General features: G+C 43.4%; 1 protein-coding gene across 2 annotated transcripts in view; it reads right to left on the bottom strand.

Annotated features, from left to right (window-relative positions):
• Nucleotides 1-20,189, bottom strand: part of BTBD11 (BTB domain containing 11) — a 221,858-nt gene extending 201,669 nt beyond the window's left edge. For both annotated transcript variants that reach the window (XM_018558172.1, XM_018558181.1), the window contains exons 1-3: nt 20,180-20,189; nt 10,631-10,634; nt 7,562-8,476 (exon numbers count right to left, since the gene is read on the bottom strand). In XM_018558172.1, the coding sequence (XP_018413674.1) occupies nt 7,562-8,420 (859 nt within the window). In that variant the 5' untranslated portion in view covers nt 8,421-8,476; nt 10,631-10,634; nt 20,180-20,189. The remainder of the gene's footprint in view (nt 1-7,561; nt 8,477-10,630; nt 10,635-20,179) is intronic.
• Nucleotides 20,190-26,082: the final 5,893 nt, after the last annotated feature.

Raw genomic sequence — 26,082 nt, 5'->3', positions numbered from 1 at the left:
TATATATATATATATATTCAGCCACAATGTTTTTTTATTTAGAGTGGTGAAGGGTTAGAACTTCTATGTCGCTCGTCGCTGTCGCTTGTGCGGGACCCTTTTTCCCCGCTGATGTCACGTGATTTTTCTATTTTTGCATGCAGCCCAACGGTGAAGGTCGCGCGATCGTCGCTGGAACGTCACCCCGAACATTCGTGCTATCCGTGCCGCGCGGATCCGCTCGAGGTAAGTGTCGTTTCTGTGAATGTAGCCTTAGAGAGATTTCCCCTTATTAACAGCCGTAGTGCAGTGCGGTAATGTGCATATTTCTGCAATGCATGTTAATGCACCTTAGATGCGTTCACTCTGAATGGCACTCCAACACACTAAGGCAATGCAGCTCCAATGCAGATGCGTTGCATCACACCACAATGCACAGTATTGCACTAACGTGTGTTGTGGTGCGCTGTGTTGGCAAAATTGGTGCATGTTCTTGTTGTTGGGACGTTTGAGTGCATTGCCAGCCCATTAAATTAAATGGGTTGCTTTAATGCAATGCATTAGAATGCCAAGGTCCAAATGGGCCCTTCTTTCTCTAATGACAAACAGGAAGTGAAGGGAAATCTCCAATAGCAACACAGCAAGTATAATTTTTTTCAGAAGTGTAGGACGAAGCCAGAACCGCTGTATGGTTTTTTTATTGCTCTCTGTGTAACTGTTGCAGATTTCCCCCACTCTATTCAACACTAAAAAGAAGTTTTGGTTGGACGCTTTAACTTAGGGGTGGGCAACTCCGGCCCTCCAGCTGTGCTTTAACTACAAATTCCAACATCCCTCTGCCTCTGGGAGTCATACCTGTAATTCTAAGTCTTGCAATGCCTCAAGGGACTTGTAGTTCCACAAAAGCTGAAGGGCCAGAGTTCCCCACCCCTGCCTAACCTCCTCAGAAACATGATAACTTAATTTCATGTGAGTCTTTTTTTTTTGGTTATACAAAATATCAGAGGGAGTGTATTACGTATGAAGGGGAATGTGGCATGGCAGCATTGTTTCTCTAAAGTTTTTTACCTCATGGGATTTGTAGTTGCACAAAAGCAGAAGGTTCAGAGTTGCCCACCCCTGCTTTAACTCCTCAGAAACATGATGGATTTAATTGCATGTGTCTTTTTTTTTGGTTATACAAAATTTCAGAGGGAGTGTATGACATATGAAGGGGAATGTGGCATGGCAGCAATGTTCCACTACAGTTTTTTTACCCCTAGGCTGGCCATACACTGGTAGACTTTCATACGAACGTTTATACAATTGTCAAAACATTCGATAATGTCATCAGAGACTTGTAGGATGTCATTCAAAAGTGTATTTGATTTTAAATGAGAACTATGGGGCCAGGGCTTTTCCCCATAGTTCTCCTAAGGGTAACGGGAGGACACAAACTAGCGTCCTCCCGTCACCCAAAGCTCAGTATACCGCAAGCTGCAGCTCACGGTATACTGAGACGCCACAGCCAGGACGGATCCCGACACTACTATCTGGATCCACCCAGTGCTGGAGGATCGGGGAGGGGAAGGGCAATAGCTGCAGGGAGCCGTGAGTGACAGTCATGGCTCTCTGCAGGGACAGGATCGAGAAGTGAGTGAGCGACGGTATGTGTTCGCTCACTTCCCGATCTATTGAGCCGACCTGTGACAGTCTCATTGTCACAGGTCGGCTAGAACTATGAGGATGAGTGATTTTCACTCGCCTCATAGTTCTCTTTTAACATTTGGATTTGGAATGAATAGAGTTTCTCGAAAGAGAACCATATTCTCTTGTTAGCATTTACTGGTATATGGCCAACATCTTTCCTTTCCATCTCAGAAATTTGGAATGTATATGACAAAACACAAGGGATGTATCACAAAATATGTAAAACACAAAAAAAATTAAACTAAATAAAAAAGTTTAAAAAAAGAGATCAATTATTGGCTACCCCTCCTCACTACTCCGCCATTCTTCGCTCTGTTGTAGAACTTTGCTTGCTTAAGACTCATCATTTTAAAATTCCCATAAATGACACAATGTGGTTCGTTCCCTGGTTTTTTGTCACTTTGGGAAACAGCGGTGAAGCAGGAGCTGGAAGACGAGCTACAGAGAGCAGGAGGGGACAAGGCACCTAGTGACAAAGTTGCTATTTTAGTTTCCGGTGCATGGTGGGCAGAATCAACCGCTGGCTTCTTATATGTCTTGGCCACTCCAACAGTAAGAACATCTGCCATTTCTACAGATTCCAGGACCAGGGCATTTTCGGTATTGCTGTCCACCTTTGCGTGTTCCTGTTGCATTCTTCATCATTTCAAAAAGTAATAAATCCAGCAGGGATTTAGGCGGGAAGGCGGGACCCTTAATAATGGCAACAGTGGATGTGCAGACCCCGGAACCCATCATAGAAATCTTACCAGTAGAGTCACAAATAGATATCAGACACTCTAAGATGGTTCAGATCTCCAACATCTACCAAAAACTGAAAATTAGTTGGAAATGATATCAAAACCATTAAAATAACTATGTATCCCTTTTAAAAAAAGATATAAAAAAGACCAGACAAATACAGATATAAATGAGCCAGCTTCCCTTTGATGAGTCAAAGAATTACTAAGGCTCCGTATGTCTCAGAAGCTCTGGTCATCAGGGACATGTGAACATAGCGTGTGCTTGTTCTTTGTACTCGCCTTATTTCATGTATGTTATGGTATTTTCCCTCTCGTTTGTTTTTCAGGGCTTTTTTTAGCCGTCCACTGGGTTTTTCTACTCCACTCACAGACAGCTTTAACTAAAGGTTCCTTTCATTGGTTCCCCCTACTCAACTGCTCAAATGTCAGTATCGTACACGCTAACTGTACACATATCTCACGCCCGCCCACAAATGTGAAACAATGTTTTTACTAAACCTCAACCAAATAAATCAGCATATAGTCAAGTCAGCAATAGGCTGGCTGAATGAAATTTGCTTTAACTGAGTTTTTTGACCTTTTGCTCATACTTTTTGGCTGAATGGGGATTAGGGAACTTTTAGGGCTCGTGCACACGGATGGCTGAGGCTATACAACATATATCTCGGGGGGTATTTTCCCACACGGGGCCCACAGGTGGAGTACAGCTGCCCACAGAAATTAATGTCTGCATGTGGCTGTAGGCAGGAATGCACTAGTAGTTGCCTAAACACGGTCACGAGTACATGCAACCCCCAGAGGCTGACAGTCTGCTTCCAGGGGCATATATCTTTAAAGTGACACCAAACTCAAGAGTTACATGTAAAAAATGCATTCAAGTACTTTTAACTATTAACAAAAATGTAGATTATTTGTGTATCACTCGGCTGTAGATCCTCAAATCCTCTCTGAATTGGTGCTGACACTGTCCTTCCTTCTGGAGGGTGGCTACTTTTGTTCCCCATGGTCCCTGTGTGTTGTAAAGTAGCCACCGCTCCAAGCTCGCTCCTGTGATGGACTACAATCTCCTGTTTAAGTTACTAATTTGTATTGGGATTGTAGTCCATCTGGGGAGCGAGCTTGAAGGAAGGAAGGACAGTGTCAGCATGAATTCACAGATTAATAATCGGCTAACTAATCGATTTTGAAAATAATCGTTAGCTGCAGCTCTACAGATTTTAATGGAATACAATGGGATACATAAAATAGTACCTGTGGCTCCAGGTCAGGCAAATCTACCTGACTTTTAAGTTGCATGGCCCCAGGTGCCTGTGTCGAAGAACCCTCAAGGAGTCAATGCATTCAAAAGTTGAATTTCAGGTATTGGTGAAAGCTGGTGGGCGACACCATTCGTTGGCTCCCTAGATTGCTTGGGATATCCCGAAGGCAAGATCTCACTGTAATATTTCCTGTCTCTGTTTCTGGCCAACTAAAAAAATTGGGTTTCCCAGGAGTGGCATTCCCACTCCTTCTGTTGCGTTCTCCATAACAAGAAACAAGTAATTGTCAAAGGGCAAACTAGAACCACTCTATAAAGGACAGCGTGCTTGCGTTTATCTGGGATCTGAAGACCAACAGCAGAATACTTTAGGAATCTTCCAGAAACAAATATCAGTTTTAAATTGAATGACCCTTTACAAAATCCATTTTGTGAAGGAAAAAAAGATCTCTGGACGGGGGAGATCAATGTTATGTTGATAATGATGGTTGCCTGCCCCATTCCCAGAATACTACTTTAAGGTAGATTTAAAGCAAACTGGGTCTTTGTCCATGCAAGGTAAATCAAAAAGTTAGCTTTAATGTCCCCTTCACCTATGGGACACATTCACCCTTCCTTCACTCCGTCCACAATGAAAATATCCAGTACTGGGTATTGTGGGGTATGTGTCTCACTCCTCTTTCTCTCATTCAACAGTACTAGTGCTTGATGATCGGCTGAGCTCTGCCCCATTCCTCAGCCTTGTATAAAGGTGGCCATAGACCTTAAGATTATCAATTGTCGTACGGCGGCCCCATCATGCCCCGATTATCGCAAGGTTCAATTATCCGTAATCACAGAAAAGCACCTGGACGAATTGCAGTAATCAACCGCACATATTTTTGTTTACGCATGAGCAGTGTAGATCGTACGATTTTTGACGTACGGAAACACCACTAACCTTGCGAAAATCGTACGATCGACCAAAGTTTTCAAACATGCTTGAAAGTCAAAAGTCGTACGATTGTACAGTATTTGCGGTTGTACACTGCCCATACACCTTGCGATTATCGGACGAAAACGCGATCGCATACGGTTATCGTACGATAATCGTAAGGTGTATGGGCACCTTTAGTTCCAACACAACACTCATTAAGAAGAACAGAGGAAGTACTTCATACACACATACCACTTCCTCCAACCGGCTAGGCCATACAATACAACGCAGCAGATGCTGACACTTTCCAAGAAAGGCCAAATGTCTTATCAAATGTCATTCCCTGTCCAATATTTACCAATCTATGACTGCCCTAAAAAGAATTAGTAGGTAGTATGACTCTCCGACACCTACAAGAAACTCAAAGTCAGACTAACCCTTTAAACCAGCAACATATTACTCTATTGCGCTGGAAGATGCATCATCAGTCAGGTGATACTGCAATCTAACCATTTCCAAGCAGTCCACATGGTGCACGTTCAATGCTCCCAGCACAATGATGAGCATCAATAATCCATGTGTCAGGTATAATATATCAATGCAAGGGACATGACGTGCTCCAGGCTGACTATACGTACCATGACCGCTTGTTTCTGGGGAGGCTGTGGTCACAGCAAACAGCAGGGTGACCGACAACGAATGCATATGTGTATTTGTGTGTGCACTTACAGAATTGTAAATCGATAGTCATTGTCTTGGTGATTAGATTAAAGAAGCCTCTATTGGTGGTGATAGATCGCTGTATTAGGATTGGTGGGTCAATACTGGGTATTAATATTGCTGTGTGCCTGTGTCTTTGCATGTGAAGATAAACTGTTCTACATATTTGTGTGTACTGGGTAGCAGGTGTATGCACTATGCACCGTGCTACAGATGTGCGTGCTGGAATTGCAAGTGTGTGTATAGTACACTGCGTATGTGTGCTTGTATTTGTATAGTGTGTGTGGTAGCACTGTATTATATATGTGTACATGTATGTGTGTTATGTGTGTGTGTATGTGTATATAGTCATGTTATTTTTTTTTTATTATACAAGCTATATTGCATTTATGTGTATATAATGTGTTTGTGATTTGTATTGTATATGTGTGTATAATGTAGTTTCTGTTTCTATCTATTTTTCTCTTTTTCTGTGTTGGTTGTTTATGTATAAATCTGTATAATGTATGTACAATCTATCTATCTATCTATCTATCTATCTATCTATCTATCTATCTATCTATCTATCTATCTATCTATCTATCTATCCATTAACATCTATCCATTAACCAATCCCTATTAAACAGCATTGCACATATGGTGCAGGGTGGTTGAAAGCTGCTGACTTGAAAAGCAAAACAAGACACATCTTCAAAAAGCGCCAACATATTCAGTAGCATGGTACAGTGTCACAGGAGCACACTGAGAGTCAAGCTTGACACACTGCAGAAGACACACTTTTAGACACATCCAACCTAACGCTGACAACGTAATGTAAAATACACATCTGATTGCGTAAAGACTAAGGGGGGGCACACACACCCCCAATCCACAGGCTGAATGCAACGGACAGAGCTGGAAAAATGGATGCAGCATGGATTCAATGTACCAGCGCAAGTAAACAAGCTTTGAAATCATTAACATCTTGCCATGAAGGAAGAGCCCCCAGCTGCAGCAGCCGCAGCAGACCCCCCAGATCCATACACTGCTACAGAAGAGAAAGCTCTGCTTTGCTTTCCTGGAGAGAAGGCTTGCTGATAGTATTGTAGAAACCCACAATGGACCAAATAAGTGGTATTCAGCAATAAATATGAAGCAATGCATGAGTGACAGTATCTGCTGTACAGGTGTCACTGGATGCTTCTGAACAGGGAGCCTGTAATGGACTGCCCTATCCAGCCATCTATCCATGCAGGCACAGGCTCATTACCACTATGTATTCAGTTAGCCCAGGAGCCCTGCTGAAAAATATTGAATTCAGTTCATATTCGCATTGACGCAATCAAGGTCAGTTGTTTGGCACCATGGATGTGCCCTGTTATCTGTGAAGATGTACTCCTCTTTCTAGATTAAGATTTGTTTCACGTCAATCTGCAGGAAAGGAGAGTATTTGGCAGGAAGATTTGGAACAGTGTTTTGCTGATATAATTGCTAATATATTTGCTCATCCTGGCGCAGAGCTGGTGGTATGATCCAAAGGGACTCATGCAAGCGCACGGTTTAAGGAGCAATCAAGTGCATCAAGCCATCCCAGCCAATCAGAAATCACGTTTCACTAGCCTGCCCGCTCTAAAGGTACCTAGAGCATTGGGGTAACCGCCTTGTTCGTCCAGAATTGGCAAAACCTGGGCCCCACCAACGACTGCAACCCATCTGTCAAGAATGTCACCTGTCAAATGGCTATCGGATGGTATGGCATTTTTGGGTATCAACCTATCTTTCCTAAAGAAAGGAGTGGAGTGGGATACGAGCTTTGACATCCATGCACCTATGGGGCAGGTCTTGTGGTAGTGAAATTTTTCAGCCAGGATTTGACGTAAGTCTTAAATCTGTGGCTGAGTTAACCTGTTGAAAGGTGATTGATGATTGGCTGCCACTGACCATTGCTCTTTACACCATGTTCCTCAACCAGGCCAGTTGTGTAGGATGCTATAAAATCGATTACACATCCATCGGTACTGCAGGGCATACTCTATAAGGTATTATAACAAAACAACAGCATATAAGTCAAAATAACTATGATATATGGATGGTCTCATACAGCAGATACCAAATGGATCATCCAATAATGAATATGGTGTAACCCTTGAAAGGCTATCAATGGTTTGCAGAACATTACATAGAAACATTGAAGGACAGCATTGAATACCAATGAGTAAAAACCCTCTTTTTCTTAAATTTTATAACATTGGCTTTTTTTTTTGCTCTACTACTCACCACTTGCATTTTTACCGCATATAAGGTGCTGGTAAGGCTGAAGTAAACCCCATAGCTCCGAATCGTTGTTAACTGCTTGTTCCAAGGATTCCGCTGTAAAGTTGGGTGCCTCGTTCTCCTTTTCGGGGCGAGGCATGGCGAGGACCCTCTTGCAGATCTCCCTGAAGAGGGTCTCCACGCAGGCCGTTAGGTAGATGGCAGAGTGTTCGTGGATCCTCAGCGCCACCCTGCTGTCCACCATCCACCTGTAGAACTTCCCAACGGAAAAGATGAGGCCGCAGCGGACGGACTTGCCTCGGCTGAGCCGGTCCCCCGTGCTCATGTTGTACAGGGAGAGGGCGCCGAGGGCCGAGGCGGTGCAGGCAGAAGACAAAGACCAGGCCAACACAATCTCCATGGCACTTTGGATCTCGTACTTGGTACATTTGGCAAAGCGAAGGCTCAGCCGCTGAGCTTCTTTGGCGATTCGGACCAGGGACCTGCTGACCAGGGTGGACAGCTTGGAAAGGGCATCTCTGCTGGCGCCAGTCAGGATCTGCTCTTTCTTCAGGAGAGCTTCCACCTCCTCAAGGCTCCAGGGGACTTCCTCAAGGTCAGGCAGCCTGGAGCACTGTCCTGAGCAGTCCAGGACCTCGGAGTCTTCAGCCAGGACAGTATTGACCGTGTCAAAGCTGTTGTGTCTACTGTGCATGGAGTCAGTTAGAAGCCAGCAGTTTCCTCCATGGGCATAAGCTACCGGGTGAGAATCTGAACACAGGGACAAGTTGGAGGACCTGATGGAATCGGCAGCCCCACCATAACCAGAATCCAGGGTCAAATCTTCCAGTGTCCTCACAGCTGTCTTACCTCTTCTTGCCATAACTGCACTTCATACTGCACCACTAAAACTAAGAGGAGGGAAAAAAAGACGGATCTCTGCTGCACCTCTGCCTCCTCTTCGCACGGAACGACCCCTCCAAGGGCTCTGCCAATCCGTCTTCACCCTCTGATGAGCGAAATGCAGCCGGAATCCTGCGCTAATGTGCAATTTTTCTCCCCCAGCAGCAGCAGCAGCAGCGAGCAGTCTCCCAGCCAGCTCCGAGCCCCGCACTGCATTATAGCAAGAGGCGAGCAGCGGAGAGGGCAATCAACATAGGGGGCGTGGCTATGCAAATGTATAAAGGGGAGCGACCAATCGTCGGGCAGGCTGGGGCAGCAGATGAGCAGCGGTCTCGGAGGGGCGGGGATGTAGTAGTGACAGAGCTTGGAATTTCAGGCTGCGGGTGAGACTGGCGCTCGGGGACGCTCGGCCACAGATAAGACATCGGATGGAGATTCTTCCCATTCACTCCTGATATCAGCACGATGAGGGGCAGGTCCGCAATGTACACAGATAAGAGCACATCGGGCCCCGGGGCTGGGTTGCAGCTGGCAACAGGTTACAGGTGACACACCAGCTGAAAAATGTACTCCCAGATCATCACAGCTAGTGCTGCTTAGATCTGAAATCACTGGCTGTAATTATCACTGGGATAAGCCGGATTTCAGAACACCCTAATAGGGTTACTGATCAGTGTCAACTGACTGTGATCAATGACTGCGAACAGGAGTTACTGATTCCTACACTGGGTCAGATTTATTCTGAGATATTAGCCATCAGCACTTGGTTGTTTCAGCACAGAGGTGCTGCTGCAGAGAGCAATGCCTAACACCAAGCCTCCTGTCACACTAAGTCCCCATTCACACTGAGCGACATACCTTTAGGAGCTGATACGCGCAGCCGGGATAGCGCTACTTTCGGGGCCACGGTAGCGCGACCTTCACCGTCGGGCTGCATTAAAAAATAGAAAAATCGCACGTGTCATCCGCTGAAAAAAAAGGTCCTGCAGACGCGACTTGCGACCGCGACGGGCGACATGGAGCTGTACATTAAGACAGCTCCATTAAAAATGATTGGGCGGCGACTTCTCGCAATATCGCGTGGCAAAAATGCGCAATATTGCGGCGGAAATCACGCGGCAATCCGCTCAGTGTAAATGGGGCCTAATCCAGCCAATATTTCTAACACTAACCCTCCCTATAACACTAATCCTCCCTGTAACCCTAACCCTCCCTGTAACCCAAACCCTCCCTGTAACCCTAACCTTCCCTGTAACGCTAACCTTCCCCCTAACCCTCCCTGCAACCCTAAAATTCCTTCTTACTCTAACCCTCCCTGTAACACTAACCCTCCCTGTAACCCTAAACCTTCCTATAACACTAACCTTCCCTGTAACCCTAACCTTCCCCCTAACCCTCCCTGCAACCCTAAAATTCCTTCTTACACTAACCCTCCCTGTAACACTAACCCTCCCTGTAACCCTAACCCTCCCTATAACCCTAACCCTCCTTATAACACTCATCCTCCTTTTAACACTAACCCTCCCTGTAATCCTAACCCTCCCTATAACACTAACCCTCCCTGTAACCCTAACCCTCCATCTAACCCTAACCTTCCCTATTACACTAGCCCTCCCTATAATACTAACCCTCCCTATAACCCTAACCCTCCCTATAACACTAGCCCTCCCTATAACACTAACCTTCCCTGTAACCCTAACCCTCCCTGTAACCCAAACCCTCCCTGTAACCCTAACCTTCCCTGTAACCCTAACCCTCCCTATAACACTAACCCTCCCTATAACACTAACCTTCCCATTAACACTAACCCTCCCTGTAACCCTAACCCTCCCTGTAACTCTAACCCTAAAATTCCTTCTTACACTAACCCTCCCTGTAACACTCACCCTCCCTGTAACCCTAACCCTCCCTATAACACTAATCCTCCTTATAACACTAATCCTTCCTATAACCCTAATCCTCCCTATAACCCTAACCCTCCCTGTAACACTAACCTTCCTTATAACCCTAAATAAGGAAGGTTATAACCTAAATAAGGAAGGTTATAACCTAAACTTGCTAGAAAATCTGACAATTGAGTAAATTTCCTAACACAGCCCCCCTCCCTCCTTGCATGTCATAGCCATCCCCACTTCTTGGATTGTCTAATTACTGTCTTTGCTGGCCCAGCTCCTCCAACACTTCCTTCACCTCTCTTCCTAAACTTTTTTGTAGCTGCTGGGGGAGGATCAAAGGGGAATACTATAGAGTGTTATGTAAGTGACAGGGTCTGCTGACATCACATAAAAGATGGTGGTGCCCAGCAGAAGTCTCAGGGCTTTTGGATGTCTACACAAGGGAGGCTTTTACAGGTAACTAACATGACTCACTTTAAAATCCAATGATGTGAAGAGGCAGTTGTGTTTTTTTCGTTTCTTGCACAAGATTGGATGATTGACATTTCAGTAAATCTAGCACAGGATCACTTCACTGACACCTAAGTAAATCAGGTCCATTGACTACAGCCATTAATAGCAGCCCAGAGGAAGCAAGAGGTTTATATCTGATCATATGTTGCTCCCTGCCCTGTGCCCCAGTGTCAGGTAACTCACTGTTGTTCCCAGCCACACCCCCTTTTTTGTTATGTTCTGGCACCATGCTGGGCAGGCAGCGACCCCAGCTGAATTTGTAACAATCTGTCGGCAGGAATGGTTCCTTGCTGACACTCAATCTGAAACCTGACAGAGTAGTGACCACATCCAAATTGTGATAGGCACAGCTCAGTTCCCTGCTTATACAGGAATGACCATTAAAGGGAAATTTCAAGACTAGGAGATAAAAGGTTCACAGCTGTTCCACCTGAGACATTGTGTTCAAGTGTTTTTGAACCCATGCATTATACATATAAATAAAATGTAGAAGCATTAATCACAGCCTTGATCAATTGCTGTTTTGTCTTAACCTCAATGGCCTGGCTTGTGCAAAAGAAAAAGCCAACACAAATTCAGACAGCCTCCCCTGTAAAACACAGCGTAGCTCCACCCACCAGATTTTAGATTGACAGCCTCTTCTGTAAGCCACAGCGTTGCTCCACCCAGCAGATTGTAGATTGGCAGCCTCCTCTGTAAACCACAGAGCTGCCCTGCCCACCAGCTGTTAGATTGACAGCCCCCTCTGTAAACCACAGTGCTGTTCCCCCATCAGCTCTTAGATTGACAGCCTCCTCTGCAAACCACAGTGCTGTTCCCCCCATCAGCTTTCAGATTGACAGCCTACTCTGCAAACCACAGCACTGCTCCCCCCACCAGCTCTTAGATTGACAGCCTCTTCTGTAAACCATAGCGCTGCTCCGCCCACCAGCTTTTAGATTGACAGCCTCTTCTGCAAACCACAGCACTGCTCCCCGCACCAACTCTTAGATTGACAGCCTGCTCTGTAAACCACAGTGCCGTTCCGCTCACCAGCTCCTAGATTGACAGCCTGCTCTGTAAACCACAGCGCTGCTCCCCCCCACCAGCTCTTAATTGACAGCCTGCTCTGTAAATCAGAGCTGCTCCGTCCACCAGCTCTTACGCGCGACAAACGCGCATATTCGATACGCCTAGGTGTGAACCCAGCCTTAGATTGACAGCTTCCTCTGTAAACCACAGCGCTGCTCCGCCCACCAGCTTTTAGATTGACAGCCTGCTCTGTAAACTACAGCACTGCTCCGTCTACCAGCTCTTAGATTGACAGCTTCCTCTGTAAACCACAACAATGCTCCACCCACCAGATCCTAAATTGACAGCCTGCTCTGTAAACCACAGTGCCATTCCTCTCATCAGCTCTTAGATTAACAGCCTGCTCTGTAAACCACAGCGCTGCTCCCCCCCACCAGCTCTTAGATTGACAGCCTGCTCTGTAAATCAGAGCTGCTCCGTCCACCAGCTCTTACGCGCGACAAACGCGCATATTCGATACGCCTAGGTGTGAACCCAGTCTTAGATTGACAGCTTCCTCTGTAAACCACAGCGCTGCTCCGCCCACCAGCTTTTAGATTGACAGCCTGCTCTGTAAACTACAGCACTGCTCCGTCTACCAGCTCTTAGATTGACAGCTTCCTCTGTAAACCACAACAATGCTCCACCCACCAGATCCTAAATTGACAGCCTGCTCTGTAAACCACAGGGCTGCTCCGCCCACCAGCTCTTAGATTGACAGCCTCCTCTGTAAACCACAGCACTACTCTGCTCACCAGATCTTAGATTGACAGCTTCCTCTGTAAACCACAGCACTGCTCTGCCCACCAGATCTTAAATGGACAGCCTCTTCTGTAAACCACAGGTCTACTCCGCCCACTAGCTTAGATTGACAGCTTCCTCTGTAAACCGCAGCACTGCTCTGCCCACTCTAGAAACCACACCGTTCCCCCGCCCACCATCTTTTAGATTGACAGCCTGCTCTGTAAACTACAGCACTGCTCCGTCTACCAGCTCTTAGATTGACAGCTTCCTCTGTAAACCACAACAATGCTCCACCCACCAGATCCTAAATTGACAGCCTGCTCTGTAAACCACAGTGCCATTCCTCTCATCAGCTCTTAGATTAACAGCCTGCTCTGTAAACCACAGCGCTGCTCCCCCCCACCAGCTCTTAGATTGACAGCCTGCTCTGTAAATCAGAGCTGCTCCGTCCACCAGCTCTTACGCGCGACAAACGCGCATATTCGATACGCCTAGGTGTGAACCCAGTCTTAGATTGACAGCTTCCTCTGTAAACCACAGCGCTGCTCCGCCCACCAGCTTTTAGATTGACAGCCTGCTCTGTAAACTACAGCACTGCTCCGTCTACCAGCTCTTAGATTGACAGCTTCCTCTGTAAACCACAACAATGCTCCACCCACCAGATCCTAAATTGACAGCCTGCTCTGTAAACCACAGGGCTGCTCCGCCCACCAGCTCTTAGATTGACAGCCTCCTCTGTAAACCACAGCACTACTCTGCTCACCAGATCTTAGATTGACAGCTTCCTCTGTAAACCACAGCACTGCTCTGCCCACCAGATCTTAAATGGACAGCCTCTTCTGTAAACCACAGGTCTACTCCGCCCACTAGCTTAGATTGACAGCTTCCTCTGTAAACCGCAGCACTGCTCTGCCCACCAGCTCTTAGATTGACAGCTAGTTTCGCTCCTAAATGTGTGATAAGCACAGTGATCACCCCTTGAGCAGAAGTTCTGGAAGCAGAACAGAGAGTCACACAGCAGGGGGTCATCCTTTAATAAGGTTAAAAAAAAGTTTGGGAACAAATTAAGAAAAAAAAAGCGATATCAATAGTGATCTATAGGGAAACAAAATATTAGGCGTAGGTTTAGTCATTTTCCAAAACAATACAAACTAAATGTAACAGAATTCTATTCCAAACTGAAGAGCATTAAAGCAAAAATATCAGCTACGTTGCCTTCTGTGTCACCAGATCATTATACCGTGTTAGCTATCGATGAAAGCCACATTTGTAATCTACTGAGTTAGCCAGTAAATTGTATCACTTTACCTCCAATCTTCCTTTCATCAAAGTTGAATAAATCCAATGACACTTCATCATCTTTCATGTCAGCGATTAGTGGGAGGATTTTTCATGATTCATTAGGTGTGTTTGTGTTTTTATTTTAATATTGTATTGAAAACCTACAAACATTATTACAAATAAATGTACCGCCATGCCGTTTATGTCACTTGGTTTGTGGTGCAAATTGACATAAAAATAATAGATTTGAAAGGTAAATTGAATAATGTGAAAATAGCACATTAATAGCACGTTTCTGGTCATTAGCTACTGTAAGTAGGACTGAGTTTCATCAAGATTATGCTTAAGTGCAGAAATAATGATAACTGTTATTAGTGCAGGCTATGTATATGGTACTGAATTAGTGCAATATTATGAGCAACGTATCTTTGATATCATCTTTGTTAGCTTTGTATATGCTTACTGACTTGGACTTGTATTATTTTTAAAGCTGAGTGCCAAGGAAATAGTGAAGCCCCCACTGTCATGGGAGGGGTAGGCCGAAGTCCTGACTTTGTGCATCCTGTAGGGCAGCCTTTCTTATCCCTTCTTTTTACCCCTGAGGAACCCATAAAATAATTTTCAGGCTCCTCGGGAACCCCTGTTATAAAGGGTTTTTCCTACAGCTTATGGTTGAAGAATGTTTTACACAAAAGAATAAGTAATGTGGCGTTCCTAGCATAATTGGCACCCAGGGCAGATCATTTTGTTACCAAGTCCCTATAAAATGTATTTTGGAAATGTAATATTCTTGAAATGAATAGTAACTGCTGAAAAGAAAGGTGGACAGTAATTATTGTGGTGTCCTCTAACATATGTAGTCATTGTAGAAATGATCCCTTACATTGATGGTTATTAGAAAATGGTCCACTTGCATTGCTGGTCAGTGTAGGTGGGAGATCAATCCACTATTGTAGGTGGGAGATTAATCCGCTATTGTAGGTGGGAGATTAATCCGCTATTGTAGGTGGGAGATTAATCCGCTATTGTAGGTGGGAGATCAATCCACTATTGTAGGTAGGCGATCAATCCACCATTGTAGGTGGGAGATCAATTCACCACTATTATAGATGTGAGATCAATCTCCTATTGTAGGTAGGAGATCAATCCACCATTGGAATGGGGGATACATTCACCATTTTATATTATAAATCCATCCAACATTGTAGCCAGGGGATCAATCCACCATTGTAAGTGGGGGGATCAATCTACCATTGCAGGTAGGAGATCAATCCACGATTGTAGGTGGGAGATCAATCCACCATTTTAGGTAGGAGATCAATCCACCATTGTAGGTGGGAGATCAATCCACAATTGTAGGTAGGAGATCAATCCACCATTAAAGGTGGGAGAGCAATCCGCTATTGCAGGTGGGAGATCAATCCACCATTGTAAGTTGGAGATCCATCAAAGGTGAGAGATCATTCCACCATTGCAAGTGGATCAATCCATCATTGTAGATAGGAGATCAATCTACCATTGTAGGTAGAAGATCAATCCACAATTGTAGGTGGGAGATCAATCCACCATTGCAAGTGGGGGATCAATCCGCCATTGTAGGTAAAAGATCAATCTACTATTGTAGGTAGGAGATCAATCCACCATTGTAGTTGGGAGATCAATCCACCATTGTAGGTAGAAGATGAATCTACTATTGTAGGTAGGAGATTAATCTACTATTGTAGGTTGGAGATCAATTTGCCATTGCTGGTGGGAGATCAATCCACCATTTTAGGTAGGAAAACATTCCATCGCAAGTGAATCAATCCACCATTGTAAGTGGGAGATCAATCTACCATTGTAGGTAGCAGATCAATCTACCATTGTAGGTAGGAGATCAATCCACCATTGTAGGTTGGAGATCAATCCACTGTTGTAGGTGGGAGATCAATCCACCATTGTAGGTGGGAGATCAATCCACCACTGTAGGTGGGAAATCAATCCACCATTGTAAGTTGGAGATCAATCCACCGTTGTAGGTAGGAGATCAATCCACGGTTGTAGGTGGGAGATCAATCCACCGTTGTAGGTGGGAGATCAATCCACCCTTGTAGGTGGGAGATCAATCCACCATTGTAGGTGGGAGATCAATCCACCATTGTAGGTAGGAGATCAGTCCACCATTGTAGGTAGGAGATCAATCCACCATTGTAGGTGGAAGATCAATCTACCATTGTAGGTGGTAGATCAATCCACCATTGTAGGTGGGAGATCAATCCACCATTGTAGGTGGGAGATCAATCCACTATTTTAGGTAGGAGATTAATCCACCATTGTAGGTGGGTTAAAAGCAATGTTGTTGCTTATTATGTGCATTTTTCATGCAGTTTCATCCTATTTTCATTTGTGTTTTTGTATGTATTTTCCAGGAACAGGAAACGAGGGTGCCTCTGTAATAAAATGCTTTGTGCATTTCTTTCAAAAAGTTACGCTTATTGCTGTTGCAGATGCATTTGTCAAAATTCAGAGAAAATGCAGCCAGTTTTCTGAGCCAAGCACCCCCCCCCCAGGTGTCCTCTTTATGTTCACTCTGTTCTCTCCACCTCGCAGCATGTTCCCTGCTAGAACATTTGCATGCAGCAGAGCCTGATTAACTTCTAGTACCGCCTGCCAGAGATGACAGGGAACTGATATCAAAAGAGATATTTTTTTCCCCCTTACTCTTTAAGCACTTTGGGTATATCTGTTCTGTTATCTGGTTACACAGGGAGCATATTTTCTCCTGTGCATGTTTATTTTACTATTACCTATGGATTATATATCTGCTGATCTTTGTCCTTTACAGCTTTAGGACTTTCCTTAATTAACTGGTTAATTTACTTTGTTCATTGCTGTACTAATTAAATTGCCCCGAAGCATATGGTAAAGAACACCTGGATTGTAACAAGCCCCGGAGAGTACAGGTGCTGTACAACGTTCTGCCTGTGACAGAATGGTGCCATCCTAGTCTGACTGGCAGAAGAAACACATTTAAAGCTCCCCGCCAGGCAGATTTAAATCACAGAAATAAATGCAGCTTTGTATTCATTAATACATAAATAAATGTACTTTTTTTAATGCAGTCAGTGTATGCACATACATTAGACCGGGTATCCCCCTCCTGCATTCCCTCTAGACTAGGAAATGCCAATACAGTCAGTTGTGTTGCAGTGTTCATGTGCTAACAAGGGGCATGCTTACAGGAGGAGAGAGCAGAGGGGCATTGAGGATGAGCTTATCAGTTTGCTTCTTCTCCTTTCACTGTCCAGTCACAGGCTGAGGGAGAGACACAATGTCTAAACGTTACTTAACTGCAGCAGAGAAAAAAACAGGTCTCCAGATGATGATGTTCGGGATAGATGATGAGTCCAAGGACAATCATCTATCCCGAAGCCGAACATGGTACAATTACAAGCAGACCGCTTCTGAAAGACGCGGCTGCTGTCACCCTGTCATTAATTTGAATGAGTACAGTGGCCGCATCTCAACAAGCATATCTGGGAATCCTGCCACAAGAATCCATAGGTTCTTGCCGCTGGAATCCCAGAACGTACATACAAGCTGCATGTGAATGCAGCCTAACACTATAACTAACAGAAATTCCCTTGGACGCTCTAAGATTTTATTAGAAATTGTTTAGTTCAACTTTAAGTATTTTGACTTACTATTGGCAGATCCATTTTCCATGTCATTCTGAAACTGAGATATACAAACTATAATCCAAGGGATCCAAGAGGTCTACCATTTGTTTCATTGTAGGTGGGAGATCAATCCACCATTATAAGTGAGGGATGAACCGACCATGGTAGTTAGGAGATAAATCCACCATTGTAGGTAGGAGATCAGTCCACCATTGTAGGTAGGAGATCAGTCCACCATTGTAGGTAGGAGATCAACCCACCATTGTAGGTAGGAGATAAATCCACCATTGTAGGTAGGAGATCAGTCCACTATTGTACGTAGGAGATCAATCCACCATTGTTGGTAGGAGATCAATCTATCATTGTAGGTAGATCAATCCACCATTGTAGGTAGATCAATCCACCATTGTAGGTAGGAGGTCAATCCATCATTGTAGTAGGAGATCAATCCACCATTGTAGGTGGGAGATCAGTCCACCATTGTAGGTAGGAGATGAATCCACTATTGTAGGCAGATCAATCCACCATTGTAGGCAGATCAATCCACCATTGTAGGTGGGAGATCAATCCACCATTGTACGCATATTTTAAAAAAGCATAACATTCACCCTGGTGGGGGGCTCCGGAGGGAAGGGGGCCACTTATGGGATGATCGTGAAGTCCAGAAATCAGCTTTAATCTTCATTTTCTTTATTACAAGAATACAGAGCAGTCCTACCTAATGAATGTCCATTTTCAGGCACTTTTTGTTATAGGATGACAGCTGTCTCCCAATCACGCTCGTGCATTGTAATCCCCCTTTGAGATGTACCTTTGGTGGTGACTACAGCAGCTGTAACAAAAACACATTGGGCGGGCATGGTCCACTGTTGTCACTATCAGGAATCCGGTCCACAGTAATGATGTGCAGCTAATGCTGGAGCACACGCAGATAAGAAGCAACTGGAAGAGACAGTAGGAGAACAGCAGCAATATGAAGCAAAATAAGGTGAAACATTTTGAAAACAGTATTTCCCAAAAGCAAAAACATGGCAACTGTTTATGATACACTGTGCTTTATCAAACTAAATGTCATTAGTGTTTACAACATGGTTTGCAGAACGTAAAGTTTAAAGAATGTAAAGTTTCCAGAACCCTAGCCAGAAATAACAAGATGAAACTGAATTGCCCATTAAATTTTTTTTTTAAAACACAGCTTTTGCTGTAATATTCATTTTCAATCGCCCTGCAGTACTTTTTTCTGACACTAGATGTCCTCAGTCTGATGACTATCATCATTTAACTTACTTTCTCTGAGCCCATGTGATCCTGGACCCACCCCTGCCTGTGACTGGACAGTGAAAGGAGAAGCAGTACAATGATGAGCGTATCTCTCAGTCACTTTCTGCTCCTATTAGCATGTTTTTGTCAGCACATAAACTGATTGACACCTTGTACTGTTTCTTCCTTCCACCCTCCAGCCCTGTTGTACAGGATGTACAGAAGCTGATACCAGTTCAAATTTAGGTACTTACACTGCTTGTGTTTTAAAAATACATTTAATGATGTATTCATGATTACAGAGCTGCATTAACTTGTGTATTTTATATGTGTCTGGATTTCCACACTGACACACTAATTAGAATAGGTAATATTTGAAACACAATTGTATAATCGTTATGTATTGAATGAGAAAGGTCTTATATTTGTTCATCAAAGTCTGAATATTATAAATATTTCCCCTCTAGTATACATGTTTAGACAGAGACCAGGCATTCACTTTGATACAAATGCTATGTTTCAGTTATTTATTTATACTGGGGGAGTTTCTGTTGGAATTTGTGGTTTTATATAATGGAGTGAGATGATACAAAGATTATTTCAGCCATGGGGAATGAAGATTGATGTAAGATATAGGTCATTTCATTATTGGGAGAGATACAATAGCCTGGAATATATTGGAACAATGAACATTTTAGAAGAGCTCTGGTTTAAGTAGATTAATAAAGTCAATGTTTTATTCCTCCAATCTACCCGGTGCGAATATAAATGTGTTAATCTTATAATATTTTTGTTCCATTTATAGTCAGTTTAATATTTTGGCTGAACAGCTCTGGAGCATAGTTTGGTTAAGTGCCCTACAGAATGTCAGCAGCTTTCTCTGGTGGATGGAGATGACAATGCTGAAAGACACTTTGCACATCGCTGAAGAGCTTGTATACAAGTCATCCAGCATAAGACCGTCCCAAAAGGCACAACATGTCCCCAACTTTCCTATCCTTTCTCATTAAAAAAACACTCTCTTAAAGTACACTTGTTATGAAAAAAAATGGGGGTGGGGGGGGGGGGTAACAAAAAAGAAGTGGGGGGGGGGGGGGGGGGGGGAGGGGACAACCACAGCTAACCCTCTTAGGCTCATTCAGACAGGCGATCTATGGCAGCCGCTGGTGAAAATCACACAATGTTGGGGGGAATGCACACAATGTGCAAACAGCCACCACCGGCAGCCTGTACAAATCAATGACAGGCTGAGTGGTGCCACCGCTGTTTAGGGATTCTGACCGGCCCTTGACGCAGACAGTTTGCATCCAGGGATGTGTTTCTGGCTGCACACACACTGGCTGCTGCTAATCTACCACTTTGCCGTTTAATTATTTAATAATTCATTTTATACATCCCATAAATCCAGCAATGTTCAGGCCACATGATGCCATGGGTTTTCTCTCTTATTGACATGTGGTGGCAGTGGATGGACCTTACTCCTGTTCTGTGTGGCACTCACACAAGAATACTATGAGAGAAGGCGACATAATGACATGTCATGTGACCCCAGGCTGTGTCCATGACATAAGCTGAATGACATTGGCTGTCATTCAAGCCAGAAGAGGAGTCCCATCTAGTGGAGGAGCAGGTACAACTCTAGACTGAGGGTGAGTATTGCAGTATACGAGCCCTTTATTAACTATGCTAAGCAATTTAGTTTCATAAAATGATCGAAGCCGGCATCTAGTCAGGTGACTTTGCCTAAGACGAGATGGTGTCATCAGTCTTCTGCAGGCGCAAGGAAGCATTTCCTCGGTCTCCTCTCTGCCTAGTGATCAGATTGCAAAGTAGCAAGGTGAAAAGCTGCAGGAGGAGATGATCTGTGTCAGATATTTGCATCTGCACAGCCAAGAACTTTACAGGCACCAGGATTTACATGATTGTGCCATCTCTGAGCCAGAATCCCAGTCCAGGAAGTAGGTGGTCACCTTGGAAGATGCCTAAATAAAGATTACACCGTCCTTGTGGAGAGAAAGCAAAAAAAGGCATTGTCAGGGGGAGTACTGAATACTTCCAGGTAATAAATACCAGAAAGTGTTACACTTACACATTAAAAAACATGCTAAAATTCAAAAATATACATGATGCTAGGTCTACTGTAAATCCTATTAATCCCTCTGTCTTCCTGAGTCCTCTGTCTTCCTTGTAGAGTCTGACGTAACCTTTACAGGCTTCATGAATGTTCACAGGTAGTTTGAACCCTTCACTTGTCTCGGAGGCCTCACCCCTGTGAAAAGGTGAACTCTTTTTTTTCTTGAGGTTTCCTGTTCTTAAGTGAACCAACCAGTTTCCGAAATCTTCACAGTTGTGTTTGAACTGATGTGACTTACAAAGAATTTTTGTCTTCCTGATATTTTGTAAATGTGTCATGAGCAAAAACTATTACAGCTTGTCTACAGTTACACACTAACTTGTTTTTGGTGTCATACTCTTAGTTAAATATAGATGGGGAAAAATGCCAGTATCATGAATGTCTCTGGCATTCACAAGGACCAGCATGGAGATTAGGAATCTGGACTTCACTTGCTTGATTTGGGTTTTTAAATTGATGACTGGAGGCTAGGATCTTGAGAAGCAACCCAAGAAGGTCCAGCTGCATATTTATCTCACGTTAAGGGTCTGTTCACACCAGCATGCCGCAGTGTGCATGGCTGCTGGTCTGCGATGACAAGTACTGTTTACTTTTTTATTTTAGAACTTTATTGAAATGTCACAAATTACATTTCATACGGTTCTATTGGCACAGCGCTGTGTTCTGAGGTTGTACCATGCCCCACCACACCGCACTGAAAAATAGTACTGCATGCAGGAATTCAGGACTGTTGAGAGGTATGGTCAACTGCAGGCCAAAAGCACCAGCATGTCAATGAATTCTGCAGAATCACAGAAGCACCTCAAGTTGATCTCAAATGCACGTGGAATGCGCCTTATAGAAGAATTTCAGGCAACAGAAAAGACAAGCAGGACTGCAATGTAATACTTTGAAAGAGTCTTCCAAGTTCGTCTTCAGTAGAAAGATTCGGGGGGAAATGGTTAAATTTACATATTCTATTTTGCAATATTTTTTGTACTTTACTGAGAGTGATCATAACCCAGTTTGAGCCTCACACAGCAGATTAAATGAGCAATAACGATTTTTCATATATGATTTCACAACCAATTATCCTGCAAATACGGTAAACTGAAGAGCAGCAAGATCCAAATTACAGAAAACGTCCCCTGTGGTTCGCCATCTACAGGGTCTTGATTTATTAATGGCTGGGTGTGGCTCGAATGTCACCTTGAGGGTGGATATTGTCTCCCCAACGTTAGATGTGATAACATATTGTGAATGAAAATTACAGCAAGAAAGTGTGATATTAAGGCTCTCCAGGCACAAATACATATTTTTTAGTAGTAAATCTCTCACCTTAACAGTCAGTAGCCTTGCATTGTGGATCTGATGCTTTCACTTTCTGCTATTTTGAGTTGTCCTTCAGACAGTGGGACCCCAACATGACCTGTTTAGGAGACCTTTCTCTCCTTCTTGCCCTCTGTGCACAGTTTGACTGGTTTCCTCAACTAGTTTTATTTCAGGCTGCACTGACATAATCAAGCCAGCACTGCCTGAACTAGTGGGGTGCCTATGCAGCATTCCTGTGGCTGCTTCTACCCACCTCTGCTTATTCTCACCCCTCCAGCTTTCTTCTCTACCAAGAGCCCACCTATGGATGTGCTGTAAATCCCTCCTCCTAGTGTCCGCACAGAAGGGAACTTGACTGATGATGTCACTGGCACTTCACATTACGTCTTACAAGCCCTGAAAGAAGGTAGACAAAAATATTTCAGCAAAGGTGCTGCAGATGGAGAGAGGGTAAATTGGGACCACTAATGCCTGCAGGCTGGAAATTAACTTTAAAGGGCAACTCTACTAACTGCTATTTGCTCCTAAAATTATTGCTTAAAGGGAAACTGTAATGGTGTTCAACCATTTTTATTAAACCCTAGGCATAAAAAGCATTTTCCCTTTTGCTACATATTACTATGGATTGTTGCCAGGTCCTGATCTTACCCCAAAGACTCACTTTTTCACACTTGTTACACGGTGTACCAATGAGCTGCTTTCTTTCAGTCTCTGTCTCTCTAATTGAAACTACATACAGCCTTCTCTGATCAGGCAGGCCGAGAAAGAGAAGAAAAGCAATCACTGCTCTAACTCATTTGCTTCTGTGTGTTAATTTTAGCTTGAGCTACTGAAGTGTGTAAAAACAAGTGGAACCTTACTAAAAAAAACAATTTTTTTAAAACTTGGAAGTATCTTATAAGCAAATAGAAGCAATTTCAGCAAAATTAGACTTTTCAGTTATCTGACCCAATGGAAGCCTCGGGATAAAGTAATTTGGTTAGCCAAATCAAGAGGGTACATGGAAATTGTACCATTAAATGAAGGACTGAAGTCTTCACACTGAGGGATTTTTTTAAATCAAAATTTAGCACTGGTAGTAAAGTACCTAAATGATTTTAACACCATAGTGCTTTCTGAATAGGTTATCCACATGCCTCAAAAGTCATCCACTTGTGGAAAAATTAAAGCCTGTTCATGACCATGCCTTTTCCTCAGCTTGTCATGACTGAACTGCTTGTAACTAGGGTCAGTCGGCTCAAATGTGGGATTACAGTTACATGTGGACTCTGACAGGTTGAGTCATCTGCCGGGTTCCTGTACCCTTAGGGAATTCCTCTGGTGAAATCTCACTGGCTCTGTTTCCTGTTTGAGTGTCTCATTCTCTCTATGTATTTTCTCTCCTGGTTAATTCTCCATGATATAAAATATGTTAAAAAGTCCAACAGTGGGCGTCTTATACTGGCAACGGCAGGTGAGCAAATCAACTTTAAGTGAATTCACTCTCCAGATTTGACATCCAGTTCCCCCCCCTTCCCTAGATCATTTTCTTTTAATCTCCATATACATACCATATTTCCATGGGTTTGCTCATGGGTCCTTTTTCTTCTTTGGCAGTCCTCAATGTCACAGAGAATGGTGCTCACATTCTCCTCTATATTTTCTTGTGAGCCAAGGCAGCTTGATGATGTACCCCCATGGGGCATGTCCTTGACACCCCGGGCTTACAGGAAGTTGGTTGAATGAAACTGGGTATCATTCAGCTTAGATGAGGATCAGTGATGGACCTCAGGGTGGTGAGTCTACAGGGTACCGCACCTGAGAGGAGCTGCAATGAGGCTCTTTTGCACAATATATAAAAAAAGATGAAATTGGGCTTTAACACTATGGTATGTACTCTTTACATTTATATGAGTTTTCAGTGATTTGGTTTACAACTTCTTTAATGGCCTATGGTAAAGAGAAACAAATAACTACTGTACCGTGTCAGAAATTATAGCAATCAATTAGCTTCACTTTAGTCACATCAACAAGAACATCAATTCTGATTGGCTGTTATGGGTTGTACATTTTAGTTGTTTTGTCACAGTCTTACTGAATGAGCCCTGTCATTGTAATACACACAATCTTTTCTTTTTCATTGTGGAATTTACTGGATGCATTTTTTGTACATGCTTCATAACGCAGCTTGTGATGCTCTGTTCACAATAAGTCATTGGAAACACAGAGGTAGGATACATGTTGCAACACGATTCAGTTTCACAAACATTTGTGTAGAGCGTCCAGCTTCAACGATTTCTCAACTTCCTATTTTCATAATAAAACAGTAAAACCATTGTAAGGGACTCTTTCTTGAGAAGTGTTCTTTCATCGTCTTGTACCTTTTCTCTACCATCCTCTAAGTTCCTCATTCTCTCCCCTCTTATGGTTGCTATTGTACTGCCAAAGTAAGGGCCATGCTCTGCAAAGGATTATGGGACCACAGCAGGGCAGGCAGCCTACTACTCCCTTGTGTTTTCAGTTTTAATATTCTTTATTTTAGAAAAGAAAGCAGATAACAGGACACATTCACTAAAGCAGTGTTCACTTTGACAGGAAATTTTACTAACATGCCATTTATTTTTAGTTATATTTTAGTCATGTGAATTGTTTTAATTTTAGTCGACTAAATATAAGATTTTAGTGGACTAAATCCAGAGTAGATCTAGTCTACTAAAATCTAGTGGGTTTAGTTAAAGAGTAATTTAAGAATTTCTCTCGAATTTCCAATCTCATTATATACTTCTGGAGTAAACATCTGTTAACCTATTATTACTTATGGTATTGAGATTTGAACATGCAATACAGACACAGATTTAACTTTTGTGCTATATAACATGTCTTTATTTATCTTAAAATTAGATTAAACCAAGTCTTATAAAGAGACAATAATAATATTTTAAACAAAGGACCAGTAATTAGATATGTACAGGCCCGGCGCTACCATATAGGCAGGTCAAGCAACTGGCCGCGAGATGGCCGCGGCGGGTCTGATCACACCTGTCAGTGCTCCCTCCCTCTCCTGCTGGCCGCTGCAGCTTCAGAGCGGCCGGGAGGAGAGAGAGGGAGAGCGCTGACAGGTGTGATCAGAGCCGCCTCTCCGAGCAGAGGAGCGGCAGGTATGTTTCCACCCCCCGCCGCCAGCGGCTACCTTGCACGCCGGGTCAAGTAGACAGTGAGAGGAGAGATGCTCTCGCAGCCCTTCCTCTCAGCTGTCACATGAGTTCTAGCACAGTGCTGTGCTAGAACTCCTGTATTGGAGGTGACAGGTTCAATAAAGAGAACCTGTCACCTCCAAATGCTATAGCACAGGGGCCTGTTAGCTAGCTATAAATAAAATAAAAAAATAAATATTGATAAAAAATTATAAAATAAATAAACATTTATGAAAAAATAAGTAAATATTAATTAAAATGATAAAAAATAAAAGATAGTAAGATTAAAAAAATAAAGAAATTAACACATAATTAGAAAAAAAATTACAACAAATAAAAAAGTGAAAGAGAATCAGATAAATACAAAATAAAATAAAAATTTGAAAAGTGCACGTGTTTGTGTGTGTGGGGGGGGGGAAGGTGCACCGGCCCTGGATATGTATTGATTAGAACAACTTGCATATGACATTCTTCATTCTTTCAAGCAGAAGGTCAACTGTAAAATATTAACATGAAAAACCATATTGGTTGTAATGCCATTGCACATATTACCTATTAGCTGTCCATTCAGGAAGGAACCGGAACTGGAAGTCCAAAGAGATTAGTTCTGATTGGATCTCTT

The sequence above is a fragment of the Nanorana parkeri genome, unplaced genomic scaffold (assembly GCF_000935625.1).
Source record: "Nanorana parkeri isolate BGI_ZX_2015 unplaced genomic scaffold, ASM93562v1 scaffold14, whole genome shotgun sequence".
In the NCBI taxonomy this organism is placed as follows: domain Eukaryota; kingdom Metazoa; phylum Chordata; class Amphibia; order Anura; family Dicroglossidae; genus Nanorana; species Nanorana parkeri.
The sequence above is the reverse complement of the archived record's forward strand: the minus strand, read 5'-3'. Positions and strand labels throughout refer to the sequence as shown.